The following is a 27,158-nucleotide window of genomic DNA, read 5'->3' as shown; positions in this document are numbered from 1 at the left end:
TCAAGTGTACGATTATGAAATAAATGAAACTTAATGCTGGTTTGCTGAATATAATACTCGATTGCTTGGCAACTGCCATTTCTGTGATGTATGCTTTAATACTGCCGTAAAAAACTTTTTGCGCGATCGGTCATTTCTGACTATTTACCATGGGTGTTTCCATGACAGTACGTAGAATTTACCAGTTGCTATGATTACGACGACGCCAAAATTACTTACCGATCTAAAAACAGAACAGCAAAAATACTTACCGACGCCTTTTTAAAAATCAACAGTCTTACATTACATTTCCATGTCCCGAATCGTATTATAGTAATGCTATTTCTAAACAGTTCTCTCCTTCATTTCTTTGCTTCAGGGCTTACCAGTTGCTTACTGGTGTTCATTCACATTTAATTTTCTTCTACTAGTTAGCTTAATCCAAATAAATCTTTTCTCTAAATACTTTCATTGACTACTTGACTACAAACTATAAACAAAGGCGTTTGATTTTTTAGGTATTAGTTCTCTTGAATGAAATTGGGTTACGAATATTATTGAGGAAGTTTTTTTTTTAATTAAAAGTTCTTGAAATTGTTTTGGATGACAAAATTCAAATACCAATACTAACCTAATGCTATAAATTTGAATAAGAATTATCCTTAAGATTTTCCGGATACCTAACAATAATTTAATTACTGGGTCAACGGATTCAACTGGATCACCCAAGATGGGTCACTGGCTCAAGCTGGGTCACCGGGTCAAGCTGGGCCACAGGGTCAAACTGGGTCACCGGGTCAAACTGGGTCAAGCTGGGTCACCGGGTCAAGCTGGGTCGCCGGGTCAAACTGGATCAAGCTGGGTCACCGGGTCAACTGGGTCACTGGGTCAGTAAACTCACTGGGTCACTCTATGCTTGACCCAGTCCATCTCTGAGCCACTCCTCTGTTATCGTTTACTTATTTCAAATTAATTTTTATGCATGAATTACGAGCTTTTATTTACAAGCGGAGGGGCTACGTCCTGTATAATAATTTTAGTGTGCTACCAGACGAAAAAAGGTCTTAAGAAACACTAGAGTAATGAATCTCATATGATGAAGGTGGTTAAAATGTTCATCTGTACTAGTGTCACCTGCCACATTGACCCAGTTTACACTTCCGGACACGGACTAGTCGAGAGCCCCTGATAGAGATGATAGACACTTACGAACATTTTTGATTAAAAAACAAAACCTATTATTAAAAATTAAAAAGTGCGATTGATATTTAATTTCCCAGTATTTGCTCCCAAGGCCTGGTCCCTAGATCAAGCAATAGAGTACAATTTGAGCTATAAAACACGTTATGTATGTAGGATTGTAATTTTGTTTTTGAAAATACGCTTCTCACCCTTTGATCTTGTTTATGTTATATTTTTAACGATGTTGTTTTACAACTTAATATCTTTATAAAAATTTGAGAATCGATACTTTACCATTGCAGCTCTCAATGAAAATTGAATCATGATTCATGATATAATATCATACTCGCAAATAAATGCCACCGTAGGAATAATAATGGTTAAAGCTTGAAGCAATTTTATTGAGCTCTAAAGGTGTAATATATTGCAATTACAACCTTTTAACTTTGATTTATACCGTTTCTTAGTTTATAATTCCACGGAACGTAACACCATAACCGATATTAGTTATTTTCATATTACGCTCAACCGTGCCAACTCATTATCTAAATTTATAATTATTTTTGGCCACCATTCAAAGTAATAAGACAAAATTGAATGAGTAATCGTAAGCATTGTGTCTCCCCAAAAACTTTCTTATTAGGTTTAAACTATCATTTTTAATCATTTTATGACGCGAATTAATTTTACGATGCATAATTGGGTGTAATTTCGGGAATTAGTTACAAGAGGTCACTTTTTTCATATAAGCGGCCTCCAAGTTAATATTTCTGATTATTTATACTAGGAATTGAATGCAGCCCGTTTTGATCGGATACGTATTTTTCTTTAAAATTTAGTTTATGACACGGCCTTCATCGAAAAGCCTCGTACTGTTGACATTCTTGGCAATATATCGTGTCCTTTGCTGGAATATTTTGTATTACAATATTCATGCATCGATCTGCCTCTAAACGAACCACTCTTGTTTTCAGTGCGAGGAAGCTGAAATATCAGCCATGGTCATTCTGAAACAGGAATCACTCGACGACTGCGAGGAAGCGATGGTTCCGAGTTCCGAATCCGTACAGAAGGTCCCTTCTCTCAGCGATATTTCTGATACAGAGGCATCATCAGGTAAGTGGAACTTTTCATAGCGTGAGAAAAAATCACGCCCGTAGTTTCCTATTTCTTTGATGCGGTAACTCTAATCCCTTATTATTCTTGTTGAAGTTTATACTCTAATAGATCAAATATCAGAATGAAGCGGGTCTATCAACTCATGTCATACTAAATTGATTGTTATAGTGAACTATTTCTCCCTTTTTTCATTAAGCATTACATTTCGATTGGGTAAATAAAGTTTAATGTTTGGCTCAATTGCTTTCAAAGCAGAGAGCTGACGCGTTTTAATTAAGGAATATTATGGTAGTTATGCATGCATAGAGGAGTGAGAGGCGGTTTGAATTAATGAGGATATGACAGTTTATTCCATTTGATGTCTAGTTTTTATTCCTCGTTGAGAAAAAAATATTTTAATTGTATTATTTACCTTTTAAAGCGCAATTAACCCTTTTGTAATTACCTATGCCGTGGTTGCTTGGGGCAAATTTAAATTTATGTCTAGGTACTAGTTTATTATAGCCCCCGGAAATTAGCAGGCGAGTTTTCATTTGTGCAGAACGGCAATTCTTGAATAGCAATTCGCGGGCCAAAAGAACTCATAGCCCTTCGGTGATAGATAAAAAGAAATTAATATACTTTTTTTCTAAATTTGGGTGTAGTAAGTACATTTACCTTACTGAATTGTAGTTATGAAGTCTTTCAAAATTGCTTAACACTTTCTACATTTCCATAACTTCCTGAATATTAGAGAGAAATTTTTAAAATTTGGCACACAATTCTGAAACATGCCCTGCATTTTCAGAGCATTCTAGATTCCTAAAACTTTCAAGATTTATTAACATTGGAATTTCCAAATCATTGCCGGATATTTCCAAATATTTTCCTAAATTACGTACCTACACATTTCCCAAATTTCTGTCACTTTCTATCAACATTTTCAAAATATTCCTGTAATTTTATACAGCATTTCGTAACGTAAAGTAATATTAAGGAACATCTAAAACATTTCCGAAACGTTTTCAAAATAAATGACATGGATGTACCTGAAATGATAATCAATTTTTGTTGATTTTGTCTTTAAAAGAAGTCGGAGAAGTTTCCCGGAGGATTTGTCCGATAGTGTCGAATGTGGAATGCATAGATTTGTAACTTTGTAAATTTTCACAAATCGGTACACGATATTTTTTGTGGTCAAGTCAACTTTCGGAGGCCACAGATTTTCACAGAACACTAGAATTAGAAGCTACTTTCTTATTTCTTATATTGGATTTTTACGGAAAGAGTTTTAGATAAATTTACAAAAAAAACTAGGAAAATGTCAGAATCAAAAATTTCACATTCATTTCTCAACAAACATCCACGGGTAACTAGATCTTGCTGAATCAACGTGACTGTGATGGCGATGCATTCAATTGAATTTCTTGTTCCTCTATCATTCCGTAAAAATCAATGTAGCGCCCATAAGAAATAATATAAGTAGTAGCTTGTATTTACGTCTAGCCTGCTCTTAGAAGGTGGTAACAGGACTCGTCCATTTCCAACAGTTTAAGCCGTTTAAAATGAAAACGAAATTTGATTTTTCGGTTTTTCGGTGATACTCGTGTATTTCAATTATTTTGAGAAATTTCAAAAGCGTTTTTTAGTTACAAAATGAACAACTTTACTGTATCTCTCACAGCTACGGAGATCCCAATGGTGAGCTACGAATTTGAACCACGCTGTACAGTGTACTTGATATTCTTTTCATCAAATTTCGCTGACCAACTTGACTCTCATCCATTAGTCTATTTCTAGACATTTTTAAATATTTTTTTAATGTTGACTAATTTGGCTTGACGTATATTGGATGTTATGGTTTCTTTTTCGAAGTTTCTTGCGGTTATCATGATGTCAAGAATCAAAAATACACAAGATTTTACAATTAATTCTGAGATTCTCTCACTTCGAAAGTCCCTTATACTTTCGAGATAGTATTGGCAAAAAAAGGCGATACATTTTTTGAACAAAAAAAGGAAAATGAGAAATGCACGTAGATTAAAGTATAAAACGATCAATCAATCAATCTCACACATTAGGGCGCCAGCAGGCTCCAAGAAGTCCTATAGGTAAGATTAATCACCAGTGATAAGGAATGAAAATGGAGGCGACATATTTCCTTGAAATATGACACGCAGTCTAGACTGTTTGAGAATGCCCGTGATTTCTTCTAGAAACTCTCCGTTTGTTATATAAGAAAATTGAATCGTTTTTAAGAGTTAGTTTCAACATCGATGCTGAAGTGATTATTAGTGAATTTCGCGATCGTATGTGATAAATTTACATGTCATAAATGAATCCATTTAAGGATTGCTATACATTCATTATTAATTAATTGTAATAAATAGACGTACTTAATTAAATTTACGTTATAGTATACTGATACAACCTTATACCGCACGATCCTGTTGGCGTAATAGAATTGACCTAAGCGAGCTTGAACTCGACAAACCATTTGTCGTATGTTTATACTGGGTTTAAGGGAGCAAGAGCTACACACGTATAAAATCGAACTTCCCTCCTCCAATAAAAATGGCAACGTAGGTACTCTCAAAAATATCAACACTGACTTTTAATTTCTTTATTGAATTGATTTTTCGAGATGTTAAAAATTGCCCTCATGGGACCGCTTTCAAGTATTAATTCATTCAACTTTTTGGGAAAGACAGGCACGATAATTAGAATAATAACATCCCAAATAATGATGGATCCACAAATAAAATAAAAAAAAATGAGAAATATATTTTATTAATCCACTTTAAACAAGACAGTACAGGATTAAGTCACTTATGTGATAAAACCAAATAATATTTAATAAAAACAAATACTTTAACAAAAAAATCATTTATAGAGTCCAGTACTGCTACTTTAATTTCGCCTATAAAAACAATCTGGGACCAATAAATTCATTGTTCCAAGGTCGAAACCTGTTCGGGGCATTTTTTTGCAATTATTCTAATTTGCTTGGAGTGGAGTGGCTGGCCGGTCACACAACAAGAGCGATGGCAACTAATTTCAGACCAACTTATATATGTATACCAACATATTAGAAATTTATAATAAAAAATATAATAAAATAATACAATAAGTAACAGCTCTAATACCCAGATTTATTGAGTATCAGATGATATAGATAATACTATTATTAATATTAGATGGTACTATCTATCGATAATTATCGTTATCGATATATTGATATATCAATTTTTAATCTTACCTATTGTTATCCAATGAGTACCTATTTCCAAATATTCCAGATTTTTTCGAGATATTCCGCTTTTTTCAGAGCATTCTTCTATTTTTTTTACTACAATTTTTTCGAAACAAGAAGTATTTAGGTACTGACTACTGAGTATTTTAGTAATAAATAAAAATAATAGGATAAAATCAATGGTGGACATAGGACAAATAAATTTATGTCAAAAAACCGCGGGTTCGAACTGTTTCTTTTAGAAACTGTGCATCCACGGCGCATTTTCTAACTCATGTTGGAAAGCGCTACTATGGACACTTTCTCCGTCCGTCCGTCCGAGGCGTTACCTACCCCTACAGTTTTCAAGATATTTAGTTAGTTCTTTTTGCATTCGGTAGCTTATAGATTTGGGACCTCAAGGAATAAAAATCTTGACGATTGATATACGCATGCGCAGTCTGCGTAATATTAACTTTGTTATTTATGGAAATATGTTTTTGAAATGTTAACATAAAATTCTTCTAGTAAAAGCAAAAATATCGCATATTATAATCAGGTATGCCCATGTGTAGACTGCGCAATGGTGAGTTTCTTTTATAAGAATATTTATTCCTTGTTTTATTTTCCTTTGTACACATAAAGAGTCCGTTATATTACCTTTCGGCAAGTACCGATAAATCATGGAAAATGCTCCAAAGTTTCTTTTTTCATTTTTAGCGCATTTCCACAAAAATAAAAAAAAATGCGCTATTGTGGCCACTTTGTCCGTCCGTCCGCTCGTTTTGCGACGCTACTAGTTCTTTATCTTAAGAGCTATTGTTCTACTTTTTTCGCTATTTGGTTCGTTATGGTGTCGAGTCTTGTACCACGGAAGGAATCTTTTCTGTACCGCTTACAAAAAAAGTTATCGTAAAAAAAACCGTTTTTTTACATGTTCTATAATTTTACACATTTGCCGTTTATTAACGATCCTAGAGATCGTTTATAATTTTGCATTGCTATCTGTCGTCTGCATGCTGGTCTGTCCGTCTGTTCCTTTGTCTGTCTGTCCATCTATCTGTCCGTGTGAACGATAACTTTGTTTAGAAATGTTCGATCGCTTTTACATCTCCGTTAGTTATGAACTGAATTGCATGAAATTCAATATGGGCATAGCTTTAGCCATATAATACGCAAAACCAAAAGTTGAATCGAATCGATTCAAAATTCACAGTGCCCTTTTCGCATCTCGACCATTTATAAACCGAATTGCAAACTTTTTTACTTATAAAAGTATTTCAATGAAATTTGATACATAGGCACTTGGAATAAAGGAAAATCAAACGCCAGTTTCAAAATTTGGTTTTGCGCATGCGCAGTGCCAACTTTTTTATTTATGGAAGAATTTAAACGAAATTTGATACATAGGCACTTGGGATAAAGGAAAATCAAACGCCAGTTTCAAAATTTGGCTTTGCGCATGCGCAGTGCCAACTTTTTTATTTATGGAAGAATTTAAATGAAATGTGATACATAGGCACTTGGAATAAAGGATCATCGAGCGCCAGTCTCAAAATTTTCTTTTGCGCATGCGCAGTGCCAACTTTTTTATCTATGGCACCATTTAAGTGAAATTTGATACTTAGGCGCTTGGAACAAAGGAAAATCTAACATTAGTTTTAAAATTTAGGTTTGCGCATGCGCAGTTCCAACTTTCTTATTTAGAAAAGCATTGAAATGAAATTCTTCTCATAAACTGAAATTGAAGTAACACGTCAAAAATGGATTGCCCATGTGCAACGCTATCTTTCATATTTGTGGCCGGATTTTTACGATTTTATCAGAAGTTGCATCTTATAAATGGGAAATGAATGCAAGTGGAAATGCGCTTTATGTAAATCGTTTACGATTACTTTTTAACTTGTTGTTGTTGTTTTGGTTAACTGGCTGTTCGGATATTTATTTATAATTTAACAAGTTTTACAAAATTAAGAAGAAAATATCAATAAACCTAAGTAAAGGCATTGGTCTCATTTTTCTATCCGTTACGGTTGCCGAGAAAAAAATTTAAGCTGGAACGTGCATTGTGCCATATTTAGAGGCGTATCTCCCAAGCGAAACATATTTGAGAAAAATATTTGTTTTATCACCTTATTTTTTTGGCATACTTGATCACTATCTGCTCCCACTCCGCCCAAATGCATTACACTTACAAAATACAATGTTGTCTTATTATCTACATCTTCATAACGATAATCAAGAGTGTCAATTTATTTACACGATATTTTTAAAGCGTTCTGTTGGTTTGATAATGCTATATAAAATGTGTACTACTGAAATAAAATGGCGAAAGAAAAACAAATGGAAAGTACAATCCAAATTCCAATATATCACCCACCATCATCGTTATATGTTTCGTATAAAACCACATGACGATTTCTCGTTCCCTAGTTATTAAGGATGAGTCGTTAGATGTACCACCCTGTTGCTCGTGGGAACTTGCTTGCATTTGGGGGTGGGGGCACTTTGTAGTCCGTGTTTCTCTAACCTTCACTCTGGATTACGATAAGAGATATTTTATATTGCTTAAATAGTATATTACGTCGTAAGGTTATAAAAGTGCGTATTACAGATGAGTAGAAAAATTGCAAAATTCTACTCACCTGTAATACACAAATTACAACCAAATTACATACCATACTCTTTCTTAGACCCCCGTGAATTTCGAAATGAAAGTTTAGGCAAAACAAAAGACGTCTGTTGACAGTTTTGACATTTGTAGGTAATTATCACTTCCAAACGTACATATGTCAGCCGCGTAGCGAGACGGGGGCGGTCCGCCCCGGGTGGCAGCCCGGGAGGGGCGGCATTGCCGGCAAATTGCAAGGACCTTTGGAATTACTGCAATTTATACAGCAATTTGGTCTGGCCGATTCTGTTCCGAACATTGTGGTTTACTTGAGGATATTCTTAAGCCGGGCTCAGACGACTCGTGTACTTGGCGAATAATCGTTACTTGGCATGTCGTGTGAGTGGGTTACTTGTACAATTAATTGTCACTCGTTAGTTTTCCATTTCTTTTCGGTAAAATTGGTCCGAGTCAAAGGGATCACGATTATTCGCACACTTGCCAAGTACATACTTATCTATATGTACTTGTAGAGGCGCTCAAACGGAATGCACAAATAATTTGCCTTTAGTGCGATTATTAATTTAGTTTTCAGTTAAAGACGGAAGCGTACAGACGTTTTTTTTTGTTTTTTTTCTTTTTTTATTGAAATGGAGTGGACAAATGAGATTGTGTTGGAATTTCTTGTTTTTTATGAAAATGAGCCGGTCATTTGGATGGCTAAACACAAAGACCATAAAAATCGAAATGCAGTTAATGATGCCTGGAAAAGGATACAAGTGTTACAAATGTTCGCCCCAAATATTCGCCCTCGCGTACTTGTACAATGTACACGTCGTGTGAGTGCCCTGCTTGCCATCGCAACTCGCCAAGCTCGTATACTTCCCAAGTACGCAAATAATTGTGTATTCGCCAAGTACACGAGTCGTCTGAGCCCGGCTTTAAACCTGACCATCAGCGTTGCAACTTGGGAACGCAGTTTTTCGAAATTGAAACTGATTAAGGACTACCTTCGTTCAGCCATGAGTCAACTTAGATTATCAAACTTGGCTATTCTCTCCATCGAACACGAGTTCACCAACGCAATAGATTTCAACGTACCTAGCAATGGACGAGTTCGCAGCCTTGAAAGCTCGGAAAATCAAGTTCTGACTTTCGTTCTGACTTCCGAGCAACTTAATATTAATTCCAATATTAAGAGTTATTTTTTATTTATACTATTATAAATACTACATTTGCAAAATAAATTATCTTCAGCAGGGAATGATTGCAAAAACCGAGGGCGGCATAACCGATCTCCGCCACGAGCGCATTTTCGTCTCGCTGCGCGGCTGGCTTTTCTAATTTTCCATCGAGTTTTCCATAGTCGTAGTAATTCTAAATTATACGTTTTATGACCTCATTTTGAGGGAGGTCGTAGAAAAACTTTTTTTGTTGTGCTGCAAAATATTCTCTTATATTGATCCATTCGACTAATCTTTAAAACAGCCTCTTGAGTTATCTTCGTTATGAGGTTTTGTAACGAAGGACGGACATCATTGCGGTTAAAAAACCATGACCGCATAATTTTTTTGAGTTCCCTTTGACTGCTCCAAAAGCCGCATTATTTGTACTTGGGAAGTCGCATTGTTGTGATACAAGAACAAGATATGTTGTTTCTTGGCCGCATTGAACCAGACCTTTCGAAAACCCATATCATTTTCTTTCCTACACTGTGACTTGAGACTGTTTAACTTCTTTCGATGACCAGGACTAGACTATGGTCATGGAGTAAGAAATGCTTTTATTTTACCAAGACCCAACCATTTTCTCAAGTGACCGACCTCGGATACATGATCTTAAAATTAATCTGGAAGATTGAGTTTGGCACTGACCCTGGAATGTCATTTCAAATGATCCAATCAACACAAATTAAAGTTCTCTGGTATCATTTAAAAATGTAGATGCATTTTGCAGTGGCTAATTATGGATACACATAACGTTTAGAAGGGCAAGTCATAGTGTATGTAGTAAGAGAATTTCATTCACAACTTTCGCCACGGTGAAATTTCGCAACATTTTTCCCCCTCACCGAACGTAAACAAAACCGCTACGATGTTAATTAATGAGACAACTTATAAATGCGTTAAATCGACGTTAATAACCTGGAGCAACGTTTACATCCGTTTTTAACAGGTGAGAATATGTATTGCAAAACGGTGGGCGTGCGAGAGAGGTAAAAGGCAGATTAAAAAATACTTTATAATATAGAGGTACCAGATGATTGCATATTTACAGGAAATCAAACCCGTTCCGTTTCCTGGCGTCTGCAAAATACCTTTCCCACAGATTACGGTGGCTGCATTGGAAACTGTAATTTTAATGTCGCCAATAAATCCTGCAAGATTGTAGCACGGGTTGCCGAATTACTTTCACATTCATTCATACCAATCTTGATTGTATGCGGTATACAAAGTGAATATGCATGGGTCATAATGGGTGACAAAGGCTGAATATCAATCATTTATAACGGAAGTGATGCACTGGCAGATAAGTGCGAAAGAGTAATAACCTGCAGCAGGCAATTGGTAGACTGATTTATTATTTTAGAAAAGCTTTGCAAAACGAATATCCATATAAAATTAGTCCATGGTTTAAATAATGCCCCATAAAATCGCCGATGACGACGCTGGCGACATCACGTGTGGAAGTGGTGTAGTAAACTTGCTCATGCAAGAACTCGCTCATAAAGAATTGCGGTAGCGCCGTATCGTACCAGATGGCGTACGCTTTCGTTCGGGCGCCTTTCTCAAATTTACTATTTCCGTTTTAATGTTTTTATTACATAAATGACACTTTGCCTTTATTCCGTTGAAATAAGACGCAATTATTGATGTGTTACATGAGGATGGACTACTACTAAGTTTGTTTCGTTATACTGCTTTCACATTTATCTTATGTGGAAGGTGGGTTGCATAACTGTCAGGCATATCAATGCATTGATTTTATATTTAAGAATTGAACATAGGATATTTGTATCTTGAGAGTTAAAATTTAGGCATTGTATGTGATATTCTAGTTTTTTAATTGGTATTTTGAAATCTGACAACACTACTTGATTTGTGACTCGATTGATTGAAAAGTCACCTTAGAAAAACACCCAAAATTGCGGATTTGTTTTATAGACTGGTTCTAGTATAAAAATGGAACAACGTAAAATGTGGTTCTGTCCATAAGCTTTCAGGCGTTATTGTCACATATCAATGATATCGCCTTGTTCCATTTTTATTCTAGAAACAGTCCATAACATAAATAAAAACCCACAACATATTTTTTTTTACAAAGAAATTGTTTTTTCAAAGATATCCGATGAACTCGTCATGGTCAATTTTACAGGAAATGTATAGCTCCGTTCATAAGCTTTCAGGTGTTTCGCCAGATTTGAATTGCATCGCAGTGTACATAGTCCATGATTTTTTTTGTCACCTAAATAATTTTGTTTGCTCCCCGAAGACCGGACCACTGTGTACTGATGTAATTGTCGCTTTAGCATAATTTTTTAATTTTGAAAAACATTAAATTCCAAAGGTGCCCATATAGGTATGTGATTTATCCATTTTGTAAATTCGTCACAATCCGAAACGTTGAGAGTCTCCGTGGCGTTTCGCTCTCCACTTTTTCAATTTTATACCGACCACGTGAATTCGTGTGTATATCAAGATTTTTCTGGCAATTTATAAATCAAACGGTTGAAAATAAGTGCGCGCTAAAAATAGTTTTATTTGCATCGATTTGACACTAAATGGGTGTCATCTGGTATACAGGAAATTTAACTTTTTCTCGTCGCCTTCGAGAATAGAGCCAAATAAATTCGCGCTAACCGGAACATAAATTAATTGCACCATCCGATGAAAAAAATTTACAAAAAAAAGAGTAGTTTGACGTATATGTGATATCCGATAAAGCGGAAAAGATCCGTTCAACACAAATAGCTTCGGGGTGGTAGTTAAGATCCAGGACGTTGACCGTGTATAAAAAGAGCCTTTGGCTAAAACGATCGGCTAAGGTCCACTATTTTCTTGCCTTACTTTGTAGTTTTGAATCAATTATGATACACAAATGTGAACTGTTTTCTCTTTCTTTTGCATGGGGCCGCATGCGAACGCAGGAAACGCTGAATGCATCACTTGACCGTTTCGCGTAGCATAGAGGAGCAGGTGGTATAACGTAGAAGAAGGCGGTAATCTAGTAATTTTTTTTTTCGAGTTTTTTTTGGTTGTTTTGTTTATGTACAAGGTCGTGTTGCAGTAGTGCGCTGCGCTCGGATACTCGTTTATACTTATCTGCTTAGAAATTACGTTTTATTATACCGGATAATTGCAGAGGTAAAGACGACGTCAAATACAAATTATTGCAAATGCAACACGGAAAGATTCAAAGTTAATTTGCTTATCCATTTATTATTATCTACAGAGACTTGTACTGAGTAGTTGGGACAAATTTGTGTTTAATAATCCTTTAAATGTATTCGGAATTTTCATTTACTCATCTGAAATCCCGTACGTTAGACCGTTACCAAAAAAAGGGAACCACCACAACGTCTTTTTTAACCACATACTTCACACACTGAAAAATTCGCGAGACAACAACTTTCCAACCCTCGATACCCCTCTGCAGTTACAGGAAAGATCACTGTTGCAATTCTACTGTAATTATAGTAACTAGCTACTCTTTTTTATTAATTGATGCTAAATTGCCAACTTATTTAATTCTGTTATACCTACCTACTAAGTATTATTGGATATTTTACATTATATTGCAATCTTATCTAATATCAGAATTCTGTCAAGTACTTAAGGTTTTTCGGGTCACTATAGTTTATGACAGTGCAAGATTAATTTCAGAAATTAACCAATTTTGGGCTTGTGTGATAATGGCGCCCACGACTTTAAAAATATACCAATAATCGCTCATTATTATGGCTGATCTGGTCATTATCATGGATTAGAAGCATATATCAATCGATTCGATCCGATTCGTACTCAAATTTAATGGGATAAGTAATTTCAAAGAATATTATGAAGATGGTCTCGGTATCCTAAATTGATGCCACCGCTCTTATTTCAACAAAGGAATCCTGTAACGAACAGCGTAAAGTATTATGTAAACATTCTATTTTCTGGAATTGTTATAAGACACATCAGAATTATTGTATCCTACTCTCCCATCTCCAACGTGTGAAAGCATATACAGGGTGGTGACTTGCATCATAGGGATTTCAATGTAAAATTCATAACTTGCCATTATTGGCTCCCCAAACTATTTTAGAGTAAAAATGTATTAAGGTTTTTTGTAGAAAAAAATTTTTTACGTCAATCAACCGTATTAGTTTTCAATTTTTTGCATAATAAAGACGGAAAATGGAAAAATAAAACCCGCACCTTTTTCAATAATATGTGATGCCATATAATTTTATAATACAAAAACTACGCCAATATCCGTCATGCCATGGAATGTCTGCTATAAAACAAATCAAGTTCTATCAAAAAGTATTATATTTAGAACACCGAATTCAAGATAAAGAAAGACCAAATTACTAAAAACGGTTTCCTAATATAACAATTTACAATAAATGTGAATGAATTTTTTTTTTTTGGGTTGGATCCATCGTTCCTCGAAATGGGGGTTGAAATATATTGTGTGATCAAATGGGGGTTGAGAGAGTTTTGATCACACAATATAAATGTTCGAATAAGTCACCATTAACTGCAAGACAGTAACCAAGTCGATCATAAAATCCATTTCGAACTGCTGCTAATTGATACCTAACTGGATATCTTTTTGTTTTAGAAAATTCCATGGCATCGCAGATTATTGAAAAAGATGCGGGTTTTATTTTTCCAATTTTCCGTCTTTATTATGCAAAAAATTGAAAACTAATACGGTTGATTGACATAAAAAATTTTGTTCTACAAAAAACCTTAATACATTTTTGCTCTAAAATAATTTGGGGAGCCAATAATCGCATGTAATGAGTTTTACATTGAAATCCCTATGATGCGTTACGCAAGTCACCACCCTGTATATCTTTTACCAATATCTCGAGAATAATTTGGCACGTCACGTCATTCACAATGATATTGTGTATGTGCACTATGCAGTTATGCACTGTGCCCAAGATATAAGGATGTCTATCATGGGGATTTCCGAAACCATAGAACATACGATGGTCAAATTAGAGAAAAGATGCGCAATTATACTTTAAAGAAACCAGAAAATTCCGATTACTGCCGAAGATATGTCAGAAAGTTGCCGATTTCGCTTTTATTTTTTTCTGATGTTATTTAAACTGAATAAACATGCTCTCATTGTGACTTTTTGAGTTCTACAAAACACCGTTGAGAGATTTTCAAAATAACGTTAAGTTTCAATTCAAGAAGTCATCATCAACTTTATTTTTTATATGGCCCATAAGAGAAGTTATTGAGTAGCATTTTTTTATTGCGAATACAACGATATGCGGCACACAAAAAAACAAAAGTTGGAAACCGTTGGTTTCAACAGGATGGTGCACCCGCGCACAACGCCCTAAACGTGTGAGAATACCTCTCGGGCAAATTTTTCATTTTCCAGGAAATGCGTGTCTTTGAAAATACGTAGTGAAAACGAATGGTTAATGTCCCCTTTCACCATACAGAAGTACGCCATTGACCACAAATTTCAAGTACGGAAACTTTTTATAATTTTGGATACCATACAAAGCTCTTCTTCAAAAAAATATTTGTTCCAGACAAAATTTTCACCCGGTAAAGATGGAGTAATATAGAGAGCGCTGCAACCGGCATTGTAATAGACTGTATGAGCTTAACGTGACATGCTAATTATTGTACGTTAATTAAATTCATTAAAATTTCCACTGGCATAAAGGAATCTTTATTGCAATAGTAGCTTAAGTGATCCTTCACAAATCGCAATTCCTGTCGTATTCGTACCACGAATTTTATTATAATTTTAATTGTGAAAAGTTTCTCGACAAATTTACGGAATTCACGAAACCAACCTATAAAAATGGCCACCGAAATGACTATTTCTTTCAAAAAGCTAACCAAATCCCGCTTAAATTTAAAAAAGTGGCACATCATCAAACATTTAAGGCAGAGCCCCGCCCGTTAGTTGTAAACAACACTATGGCCTCAAGAACTTACCAAGAAAAAAAACCATCCGTCAAACTGTTTAGCAAAATTAATTCTTTGTAATGATATCAATACATAACAATATTAACAGAGCAAAGAACACCATAATCATAAACATATACAAAAAAAAACATCTGTAGGCTTCAAGAGATGACATATTTGCACAGACACAAAACCAATATTGAGTCATTATATGTCAAGAGCCAACTAAAAGAATCGATTAGCAATAGGGTATTAGCGCGGGTGGTTCACATAAAAACAAGTAGACCCATAAATATATCTCTGGCGTATTTTGGGTGGCTAAATTTCACCCTCAACGCACAAGTCGAGATTTCAAAACGAGTAGCTATATCACAATATTCGAAATAAGGTCACTGTGATAAATATAAACGTTCATTACTCTCCGATTAGTGCAAAGAGTACGTTAATTAACGTTACAACAAAATAAAGAAATGTGTCGTGCCAAAATAGTATAAAATAATTGAAACAATGCTAAATGGAAATGTTCTTAACCTTTGATTAATAAATCCAAATTGGTTGCAGTTAAAGTTAAAAAAAAGTTTAGGATACCTAAGCAGGTAGCAAAATTTCCAAGACAGGACGTTACTCTACCTTGGTTCCAAAAAATCCTTTGTGAAAACTGCATTAAAAGTTACATGATCTTGGACGACAATGGAACAGGTTGCAATTATGGTCCATTGTGTGGGATTTCTCAACCTATAGCTGAGATTCGAGAACAGTTCCGGCATTAGGTGTTGTAACTAATGTGGTTACACTTATTGTAAGTTTACAAACAAGTCAGTATACATACAACACAGCAAACAATTCAATAACTTCCTTTGAAACGAGTGATTAAAAACATAAATTTAAGCTGGGGCCAAGACTATGTAATCGAAACAAACTTAGGTATAAATTGGGCAATCATTTACCTCAAAAACGTAAACGATTTCAAACAAAATGTGAACGGCATTTTTCATACACTATGCATTATGGTTAAATCATGTCAATTTCAAAAAACAAAGATGGAAAATTATCAAACAATATAAAATGTTGCATACAAATTACTACACACAAAGAAATGCAAATGTCTGCATTAAATAACACGAAAATAACAAATTGGGAAAAGTTTCGCAATTAAACAGGACCAGAAAATTTCGATTACTTCCGAAGATATGCCCGGAACACAGAAATTTGCCGATTTTGTTTTTATTTTTTTCTTATTTGAGCAGTCACAGAATGACAGAAAAATATTTAAAAAAACACTTTCATATTGCTTTTTGAGCTTTATAAGATAGCGTTGAGAGATTTTCAATAGAACGTTTCGTTTCGGAAAAATTATCATCAACTTGAATTCTTTATAGGATCAGTAAAAAAGTATGAGTAGCATTTTTTATTACAACACAAAAAAATCACAAAAGTTTTAAACTGTCTGTTTCAACAGGATGGTGCACCCGCTCACAACAACCTAATTGTGCCAGAATACCTATCTGACAAATTTCCTGGAAAATGAAAAATTTGTTCGATAGGTATTCTCGCACGTTTAGGGCATTCTGCACGAGTGCACCATTCTGATGAAACCAAAAATGGCAAATCTTTTTTGTGCCTTTTCAATATAAAAGGTATCGAAATAATATTAACGGTAAAGCACTGCTTTAGGAAACGTAGTGACGAATAGAAGGCGGCCTATTACGGTTTGTCAAAATGTTTTTGGCAGGTTTTGCATTTGATGTAGATCTTATGGAGTAAAAGCATGATACTTGTTAAGTTGTAGTATCATGGAGTAAAAGCAGAAAATATTCATTTGACATGTTGTAAAAAACAGTAAGGGGTAATTTGTGTTTAACGAATTCACGTGTCGAATCCAACTTTAAAGGTGACGAAAATATTTCGCACCTGTCCTGGAGTAACTGCAATATGGACGTTAAATTTAATGAATCTACGCAAGTGTCATTTTTGACATCAACGTTATTAACCACGTCAACTCGTTAGTTGTATTAGACCCACCTATTAAATGTCTCATAAAATTATAACTGTAGCCATTTAGGGTTCATGAGAAAAGTTTCAATTTCATTTTCCATTTTATAAATTCGAATTTAATTACCGCGTTCCTAATTAGTGCCTGTACGCAAAACTCTATTTCGATTTAATAGTCGGTTGTAATTTAAGATCGATTACTTTTATCTTTTGTAAAGTCGCTCTTTCACCTTAAAATTTGAACGGATGTAGCAACAGTGTCGCATTCGCAGGTTTTACACATCTGGATTCTCTACACCCTACTCTTTTATTTTATAGCTTCCGGTGCTTATCGTTTATATTCTGACGGTAGCACCAAGGAGATGATCTTGATCATCGCGCACACGAGGAAGAAGCTGAAAGTAAACTCGTTTAGTGTGTATAATTTCGATTTTTTTTTGATCCGTTGGTGTAATTTAAGTGGAAATTAGATTCGATCTTTATGCATGGATGATGGCCTAGGAAAAAAAAAGAAGTTGATCGGTCATAAAAATTCTAACGGTAAAATAGCGAGCGGTTAATTACGGAAATAATCACAGGGGAAGTAAGCAGTAGTCGATTTCTCCATCATGACTGAAGTATGAATGAGAGATCGTAGTAGCTTGACTAGACAGCTATTTGAACCTATCAAGTTGGTAATAAAATTACGTATTGCTATAATTAATTGCTGTGTAGTATTCATGTACGGTTTATGCAATTAGTTAAGTGAAATAAAATGACTTGTGTTTTTTTTCTTGGTATCAACTTCGACGCGTGATCGAAAAACGCGGTCTGTGATTGATGTGCGAAAAATGGATACCCTACAGATGCTTATTAAATTTCCCAACAACAAAGCAAATTATAAAATTTCCCTTTCACTTTTTTATGACGTTTCGTGTTTTAGGATTTCAATGTGACGATTTTAAAATAAACTTTCGTTGTGTGTGAATAAAGGGGCAACAGTTTCACTCTTCTCTGAGATGCATCTACTGTGGTAAAAGTTTAACACAGAAAGCATGGCGTTAGCACCATTTAAGCAGTAGGTCCCGCTGTCAAATGAGATTTTAATTAAGACTTCCTTGTGAGATCTAGTACCTCAAACGGTTGAACCCCGTGGTACCTTTTCCAGCACTTCTTGTTTTAAGGCCAAAAGGATCTATAAGTCCGATGTTCGTGGTCTCTATGCTTACTGAGCTCTATGCCGCATTAAAAACTTTTGTAGAGAATTTAATAAGCTGTCATATGGTATAACGATATACCGGGTGTTCCATATAAAAATCACAATTTTGTGCTTATCTGAAAAATGCGATAGTGTTTCTTGTTTATCGCGATCGCCGCTTTTTGGACAAGTAAAAATTTCATAAAATGTCGACGTTATTTTAGATCATTTTAAACAGCTTTTAAAGAAAAAATTTTGACGAAATTGTAACTAAAAACTATCGATAGTTTCAACAGTAAACTTAGTTTTATCGGTCTCATTGTGAGAGACGTTTTTGAAATCATTTTTTTGTGAATTTTCTCCAATTATACTAAACTATGACAAAATTCCTTAAACCGAGTGTATGCCATTTAGTGTGGTTCTTTTGGTGGTAAGTGGAAACGAATTTTTAGAAGTTTTGTAGCTAATTTTCAGAGAGCTAATGGAAAATTCTGCAGTAAGAAAAAACCACAAAAAAAAGGTAAAATGTGGCAAAAAAAATATGCTAACCGGCAGCAAACAATAAATAAGTTTACAGATTTAGTTCAGGATTTCAAAATTTTGTTAAACAAAGGCTTTTCAACCCTTTATTGCAACACAAACCGTCGCATGGTATCGTCATGAATTCTCGATCAACATTTTGAACTAGCCGTTGGTGAGTTTTTGGATTAGGTTCCAATTATGTAACTTTGACAGTTTTGCACCCTATTATACTAAAGTACATGAAGTCTTAATTGAGCCCTAGATTTTGGCCAGCAAAAGTCCCTTAACATTAGGATGATAGGAAAATTGCATAAATTTGTTTCAAAGTCGCGAACGTTTTTGGAAGAATTTCTGAATTTGGCGCATTTATTGCAAAACTTGTTGTTTATTGGGAAATTGGGCGCCTGTTATGGGCATTCGGAGTGAAATGTTTCGTTTCAATAGTAAAATAATCATAGTCAACATTCTCCGACTCTGTTTTACAATTGTCATGAATATGGATCTCTTATACAGGGTGGTGACTTGCGTAACGCATCATAGGGATTTCAATGTAAAATTCATAACATGCGATTATTGGCTCCCCAAATTATTTTAGAGCAAAAATGTATTAAGGTTTTTTGTAGGAAAAAATTTTCTACGCCAATCAACCCTATTAGTTTTCAATTTTTTGCATAATAAAGACGGAAAATTGAAAAATAAAACCCCCATCTTTTTCAATAATCTGCGATGCCATGGAATTTTCTAAAACAAAAAGATATCCACTTCTCAATTAGCAGCAGTTCGAAATGAATTTTATGATCGACTTGGTTAGGTACTGTATTGCAGTTAATGGTGACTTTTCGAATATTTATTGTAAATTTTGATATTTGGAAACCGTTTTTAGTAATTTGGTCTTTCTTTATGTTGAATTCGCTGTTCTAAATATAATACTTTTTGATAGAATTTGATTTGTTTTATAGCGGACATTCCATGGCATGACGGATATTGGCGTAGTTTTTGTATTATAAAATTCCATGGCATCACAGATTATTGAAAAAGATGGGGGTTTTATTTCCGAATTTTCCGTCTTTATTATGCAAAAAATTGAAAACTAATAGGGTTGATTGACGTAAAAAAATTTTTCCTACAAAAAACCTTAATACATGTTTGCTCTAAAATAATTTGGGGAGCCAATAATCGCATGTTATGAATTTTACATTGAAATCCCTATGATGCGTTACGCAAGTCACCGCCATGTATACTGCTGTGTGCAATGGCATGCGGTCACTACGCCACCCCCAAAACACATATCCAGTTAGCTCAAAACAAAACAACCTTAAAATTTAGAATTGTAATTATTTTCCCCGTAGGCGTTGGGCTCCCGTCACAATGAAAATGCCAATGTTGACTTTAAATTAATAATTTGGAATATTTGGTAGCTTGGATCAACTTTAGAAAATTCCAAAGGATTAACTACACAAATTTTCATTAACATCTGACATAACATAACTCGATAACTATCCGGGTCGCATAAGGAATTCGAATAAACCCATAATTAATTGATTAACAATAACAAAAATTTATTCCGAAACACATGAAAGAAATTAAACAAAACTCCTGAAAGAAAGAAAAACTGGACATACCCCGCACGCAAGCGGTCGACAATTAAAATAAAAAAATCTGAATATTACTTTCAGTTTTTTTTCTGAATAATCCATATAATCTGGTTATACAAAGGTTGTGACACTAGGCGCACTTGGCTCACGTACAAATAATAATAAATAAATAAATATATATTCATCCTATAAGACAAACAAACTGTATAGACAAGTCAATTAAACACAAATAAGACAAACATTTCACAAGCATTTGACATTTTCTGATGGTAATAATTTATTTAACTGATGAAATATTCCACAGAATAAAATGAATTTGCCAACAGAAAGATTTTGAGTTGCCGTGTGAAGGTATACAGTTTCTGCGCGTTCTTGATTTTGGACGGGAGTTTATTGAACATTTTTGCCCCTATTATATGTGGGCTGGCATTGTTAATATTCGTTCTTGCAAACGGCATCCTGAGGTAACTTGTAGCTCTCGTTTCGTGTTCTTGTAGGTCACAGTTACGTTTAAGGTTGTTTTTACGCAGGAATACAAATTTACACACCTCGAGTATATATAGAGGCACGGTAGAGGTAAAATCCGTAACAGGGTGAAAAGTGGTTTGCATGACTGCAGACCTTTTGCTCCGCACATGCATAATGATACGTTTTTGGGTGGTGAAGACTTGTTTCATTGAGGAAGAAGAGCCCCATAGGCATAGTCCATATCTTAGCCTCGATTCGATGCAGCCATAGTAGAACATTCGCAGTTGCTTGATATCAAGGTAGTACGTAGGTAGTCCTAACAGCGTCAAAACTTCCCTTTGTTTTATAGAACAGAATTAGATGACAAACGGCTTGTTGAATAAGATAAAAAATTTTCGGTGGCTGTTCGGACGGTAGAAACTTTTAACTTGTAATACGAAGATAACCTTAACAAATGGCCTCGCTGTGTACTACAACTGCTTGCTTTTTTTCAACTCTACAAAATTTTTTCCGTAAACGAACAGCACGCTTTAAACTTCTCACACAACTTTAGTTAACTTGCTTCTGTTCAAATTTATTATAAATATGACAAATTCGTATTAAATTAAACAATAGAGCCGAAAGAGCGAAAGAATAAAATTTCGCCAACAATAAAATTCTTGTCGAAGCGACCTTTTATAAAACACGCAAATTTGACCACATGTGTCATACTTCTAACATTTTATCTAAATTGAATAATTTACAAAAGCAATAAAATTAAAACGGAAACTACGCAATTACAAACAATTCTAAAATGAAAAACAAACACTGACATACATATTCAAATGAAAGGAACCAACTCTGTGCTGAAATATGGACCCAGATAACTTTTAAATGCTGTCACATACACATACAGGATGTCCTGTTATTATTTCTGGTGTTTAGATCGAAATACCGTCTGGAATCCATGTCCGTAGGAGTATGTAGAGGTGTATTACAGTAAAGGGCGCAAGCTACCGATGTACCAATTTGAGCGCTTTAATATTCTCGCTTCAAAGTTGCGAATGGATTCAATTTAGCAATCCCATTAATTAGTAATTATTATACATAATACATTTAGGTAATAACGTACAAATTGGTCTATGGAAGAATACCGTTTGCCTGGAGTTGGTAATTGAAGAGAATTGATATCGACATTCCGAGTGGGCACGTGTTCCCGGAAGTGGCGAATCAATTTTCGTGGTTACCGGATAAAATTTGGCGCAATTTTTCGTTTTGCTCCATACATTTTCTATTGAATCGTTGTGAACAATATGCCATTGAAGTTGCGACAAATACATTTAAGTAGCTGTATATTGATGGTATTTGAATTCAGGTAGGGGCAAGTTTTCTGCCATGACAATTCTATACAATCATGGTGTTTAATTTGAATTTAATTGATACCTTATCATAGGTGAACAATTACCCATGGTCCTTTGATCCTAATCGAATATTTGTCAATTATTTGGGAAGAAACCAAAAAAGTTTCGCGCATCAAACGTAAAAACCGTGTTGACTTCTCGTTACTTATGCTAATATTTTCGCCATCGGTTCTAATTAAATTTCCATGATGTAAACTGGAACTGGAACGGAAGATAGTCCCATTGCAGTAGATCACATCAAATCGCCGCACAGAATTCAGTACCGTTCGCCTAAATACATCTCCGTTTCTTTTATTTTCGATGACCAAAGTGCTTTCATGGAAACACTTAAAGCGGTTCTTTAATTCCCATAGTCAAAGAAGTAGATTTTGATTTTTTCAACTTTTTTTCAAGTAAATGTCTTTCCAATTTCACGCACAAAGCATTAATCTCATTACTTTTCTATTCCTTAGAATTGCGTATTTGAATTACACGTATTATGTACACCTGTCATGTTTTGTACTGGTCGCGGCATCATTACATGTCGGTTAATATAGAAATAAGTTAAACATACTTAATTGTATTTACCGAGGAAGAAAAAGGAAGAAGTCAAACTTGATTTGTATTCTAACAAATGACCTAGGCGTAATTATATTAAGCTTGAGATTGTATCTCTAATAATGCCCGATCGGTTTGCATTACTAATTAAATTGAGCTTTTCACACTCCCCGAACTAAATCAAATCGTAATCTATAATGAAACCAACAATACAACCTGCTGTCTTGTCGATCGAAAATAAAGTAATTTAATTATCCTTTTCCCATGTCACGTTACGTAAGTTTGGCCTGGGAAATTGGGTTATGTCATATATAGTTGTTTTTTTTGCTCTTTTAGCGCCAATTTCCTGTTACTATAGCTTACGGACCGGTTTTTGAATGAATAAATTTCGTTCGTTTTAAATTAACTGAGATCTGATTATGAAGTTCTCTTCGAAAATCATTGACCTTTCTTTTGCTCGGCTTAGAATTGAAGCACGTATGATTATAAATGTAGTTCATGATCGTACTGCTCGCGCTGTTATTAACAAGTATAATTTAGAAGAAGCTGTTCTATTCGTACCTATCTTCTCTCGTGAGCCGTAAATGTTATTACGGCCCCGTATCTAAAGATAGATAATCTAAGCTTTTAATTGGGTATTGCCATACGAATGTAATTATTAGGTAAGGTAGCAATTGAGAGAAGATTTCTATTATTGATTTACTGACCGGCCGAGGCGATTATTATTTTTTACAAGACAAATTGCTCTTATTTTTTGTACTGTTTGTGTTTCATTTTTTAGAAAATAAAATATACGGGACTTTTTTCTTGCTGAGAATAGCTTGTGAACATAAGCGTCGTCATTAATCAGCTTATATATAAGTTGTAACCTGTTGTGGTGCGCTTGTTACAAGATTATTCTCGCTTAGAGTTACTGAAAACACTGGCGCTAATAGCGAGGTTGCTTCGCGTTATCTAAATATTCGGTAGTTTGATAAATTAGCCTTCTCAATTTATCATGTAGAGCATTAATTTTCCAGAGAAGAGTTGTGATATATGAAAAAGTGTGGCCGTCTAATAAAGTACCGTAGCGTAGGTATCCAAATTGATTTTCTTCGGAGATCCAATTCGCAATTAGTTGCCGTTTCCGGGCAAATCGTAACGGTGCAAATAAGCGAGAAAAAAAACTGCTTTAAGCAACATGCACTCACACCCACTCCATATATCAAACGATATTACGTATGTATCTTCAATACGTAGCCTGGCCATTCGACTTTCATATTATATGCACACACTTATATTTCCTGTTCTCTGATTTGGTTGTACCCTAAAGCAACGTAGTAGGTATACTGACCCCACGAACGTACCTCTTTCATTCATAGATCGTGGGAACGCGAGATATTGCCTAAAGCTACAATAAATTTGAGCCGCACAGCTTCTGTTTTTGTCCAGTACGGTATATACTTCGGTGAAAGGATTCGCGATCAAAAAAGCTCCATGATTCCAGTATTTGGCGCCAGCAGCCAGCGCTGTATATCATCTCTGTACACGATTACGTCGACCAATCCGATCTTAATCTTACTTTAATTACATCGATAAGTATATCACGTAATACTTCGTGATTTATTTTTATTTCGGCACGAACCTTTCTCTTCTTTATTTTTTTGTCTTTTTTTTTAGATCAAAACATGACATCTTTGTCGAGATCATATTCAATTATACGCATAGGCAGATTAGCCGAACATTTGGCCCTCGGCTGTTATAATTTGATCGATGTTTCCCCGTCCCTCCATCACCACAGATTTATTTATTTTATTACTATTTATGATTTCGTGTAAGTATACGGAAATAAAATAAAAAATGTCTCAATGTTTTTTGTAGTCATAGTGCTGCCATTGTTTATTAAACAGTGGTGCTACTTTGTAAATATGCACAGCGATATTTTCTCCTTTAATTTCCCTCGAGGTTCCCTCAAGCAATTCTCAAGCTTTCCTAAAGTTGTCGAATGCCGTTCATGTTCTCCTAAACTTTGCCCAACTTCGTGTTAAGTCTCTTCTCAAGTTTCTCTGGGTTCTCACATTATTTTTTACAAGACAAATTGCTCTTATTTTTTGTACTATTTAATTTGTGTTTCATTTTTTAGAAAATAAAATATACGGGACTTTTTCTTGGTGAGAATAGCTTGTGAACATAAACGGCGTCAATGTTCCTTCGCATCAAAGTTATCTCCAGTTCCATTCAAGTTTTCCCAAAAATCCTTGCTTCCTCTCCTGTTTCTTAAGTTCTTTGCAAATATCTTGCAAGCTTCTCTCAATTTCCTCTAAGTTCCTCTCAAGTTTCTATGAAATACTTTTCATGTTCTTATTTTCTTCTTAAGTTTGCTTCAGGTCCATCTCAAGTTCCCCTAAACTTCTCCTCAAGTACCTACCTCTATAGAGGTAGGTAATTTCCTGCATATTCCCCTTAACCTCCACTGTCTCTTCTCAAGTTGTTCCTCAGCTTCCCACAAATTCTTCTCGAGGTCCATCAAGTTAAAATTAATTGTTCCTCTCAAGTTAGTGATGATGATGAGGACATGGAAAATATGTTTGATGGAAAATCTGGAGAGTTAACAACTTGCCATCAGACGTATTTTTCCAGAACCCAGGTTACTTTTCCTTGTAAGTTGTCTCTTTACCTAAATAATGAAGAAAATTAAATTCGAAAAACAAGTTCAACTCATTGGATTTTCCATACGCATAGGGAAAATTTTTGCCAGACTTCAAATTACCTACTTACTACTTAGTTAGTATCGTCACAACGATTTAAGTGTATGTATATTTATTATGGTAATAGAAAATATGCCTAACGGTCTGTACTCCTGAAGTTTCATAACATCCATCAATCAGTCCCTGGAGCAATTCACCCTCAACACTTTGAGAGTATAGTGCCTTTTCCTATTACCTGTTATGGATTTTTTTGATTATCGAAATAAACCGCAAAAGTTACCGACTTATTTCTAATCAGTGAAAGTACGTCTCATGACAATTTTTCAGTTTCTCAATCGCTAAACATATTTTTCATGTCAACCATTTTTCTTTCAATTTTTTATATTTATTTATTTATTGTCCCTCTTGTTCTAGGCCCTCAACAGGCTTACGCTCAATTACAGAGTGACCCGCATAATGCTTTTTAGAGGTGCCCCTGCAGAAGGTCTTAAGTTGTTCTATACTACTCCGGTATTTACCTTACGAATTAGGAAAACTGCAGGAAAACCTAATTCGGAGTAGCCGGCAGAATGCTTGAAACTGGTCTGAGGTAATTTCCATCTCTGCCACAGATGAAAAATTCACCTCAAAACAGGTTCGAACACCCGACCTCCGGATTTATACCCCAACGCTCTACCACTGAGCTATAATGCCGGTTAATATTGAATATCCTTGTGGTTCCATTTCTACTGTTTAAAAAATATTGTAAATTTTGTGCTTTTTTTTACCGAAAACACCGGAAAATACCCCCAATCCTCGTTACAATTTGTTGAAATATGGAAAAGTACATACAATTAAGATTGAAGGTCGGCAAAAAGACTCTTTTGAGGAAAAATATGAGCAATTCTTATTTCGTGAATTTGATCCTTGCCTAAATATTTTACCTTTATGACTTATATAATAACTCCCTTATACATTCTCCTGTTTAAAATACGTACACCTTGAATATGAAATAAAATTTGAATCCAACGAAAGGGACGGTATTACGGAAATTAAATGCAAATCTTAATCAATGAAACAAAATACTCCCAATTCCATTGCTTGGACGGATTCTTATCAACAAATGAACTACAAATCTGTTCATGCAAATAATTCTCATGGGTCGAATCAGGAAAAATTTAATTACTTCAAACAAACCCAATATGCAAATTTCCAAAAATAACCGACCACTATTTTATACAATTCAAAAAGTAAAAAGGTTTCGCTTTAAGGCGAGTAACTTGAGCGCATTTTCCATGCGTCAGTCATCAGTATTTCCTAAAAGGCTATGGCTCTGTTTCTCTTTATAAAGGCACCTATAGTTGGCAGAAAGTTGGCATTACGCAATCTAGGCAGTTGATATCTTCACATTAATCTGATGTTTACAATATGCGATGCGTTTGCTTTTACTGAAAGCATCGTTGGTTAAAATTTCAAAGAAATATCTCAAAAAATAAGTAAGTTGGCATTGCGCAGTCTGTGCATGCGCACATCTGATTTTTACTA

At 34.9% G+C, this 27,158-nt stretch overlaps 1 protein-coding gene across 1 annotated transcript in view; it reads left to right on the top strand.

Annotated features, from left to right (window-relative positions):
* Positions 1-27,158, top strand: part of LOC116159997 (ETS-like protein pointed) — a 113,740-nt gene that overhangs the window by 17,116 nt on the left and 69,466 nt on the right. Inside the window, exon 2 of the mRNA XM_031473112.1 lies at positions 2,136-2,277. Within this exon, the coding sequence (XP_031328972.1) occupies positions 2,136-2,277 (142 nt within the window). The remainder of the gene's footprint in view (positions 1-2,135; positions 2,278-27,158) is intronic.

Source organism: Photinus pyralis, unplaced genomic scaffold (genome assembly GCF_008802855.1).
Source record: "Photinus pyralis isolate 1611_PpyrPB1 unplaced genomic scaffold, Ppyr1.3 Ppyr1.4_LG1, whole genome shotgun sequence".
NCBI classification, from domain to species: domain Eukaryota; kingdom Metazoa; phylum Arthropoda; class Insecta; order Coleoptera; family Lampyridae; genus Photinus; species Photinus pyralis.
The sequence above is the reverse complement of the archived record's forward strand: the minus strand, read 5'-3'. Positions and strand labels throughout refer to the sequence as shown.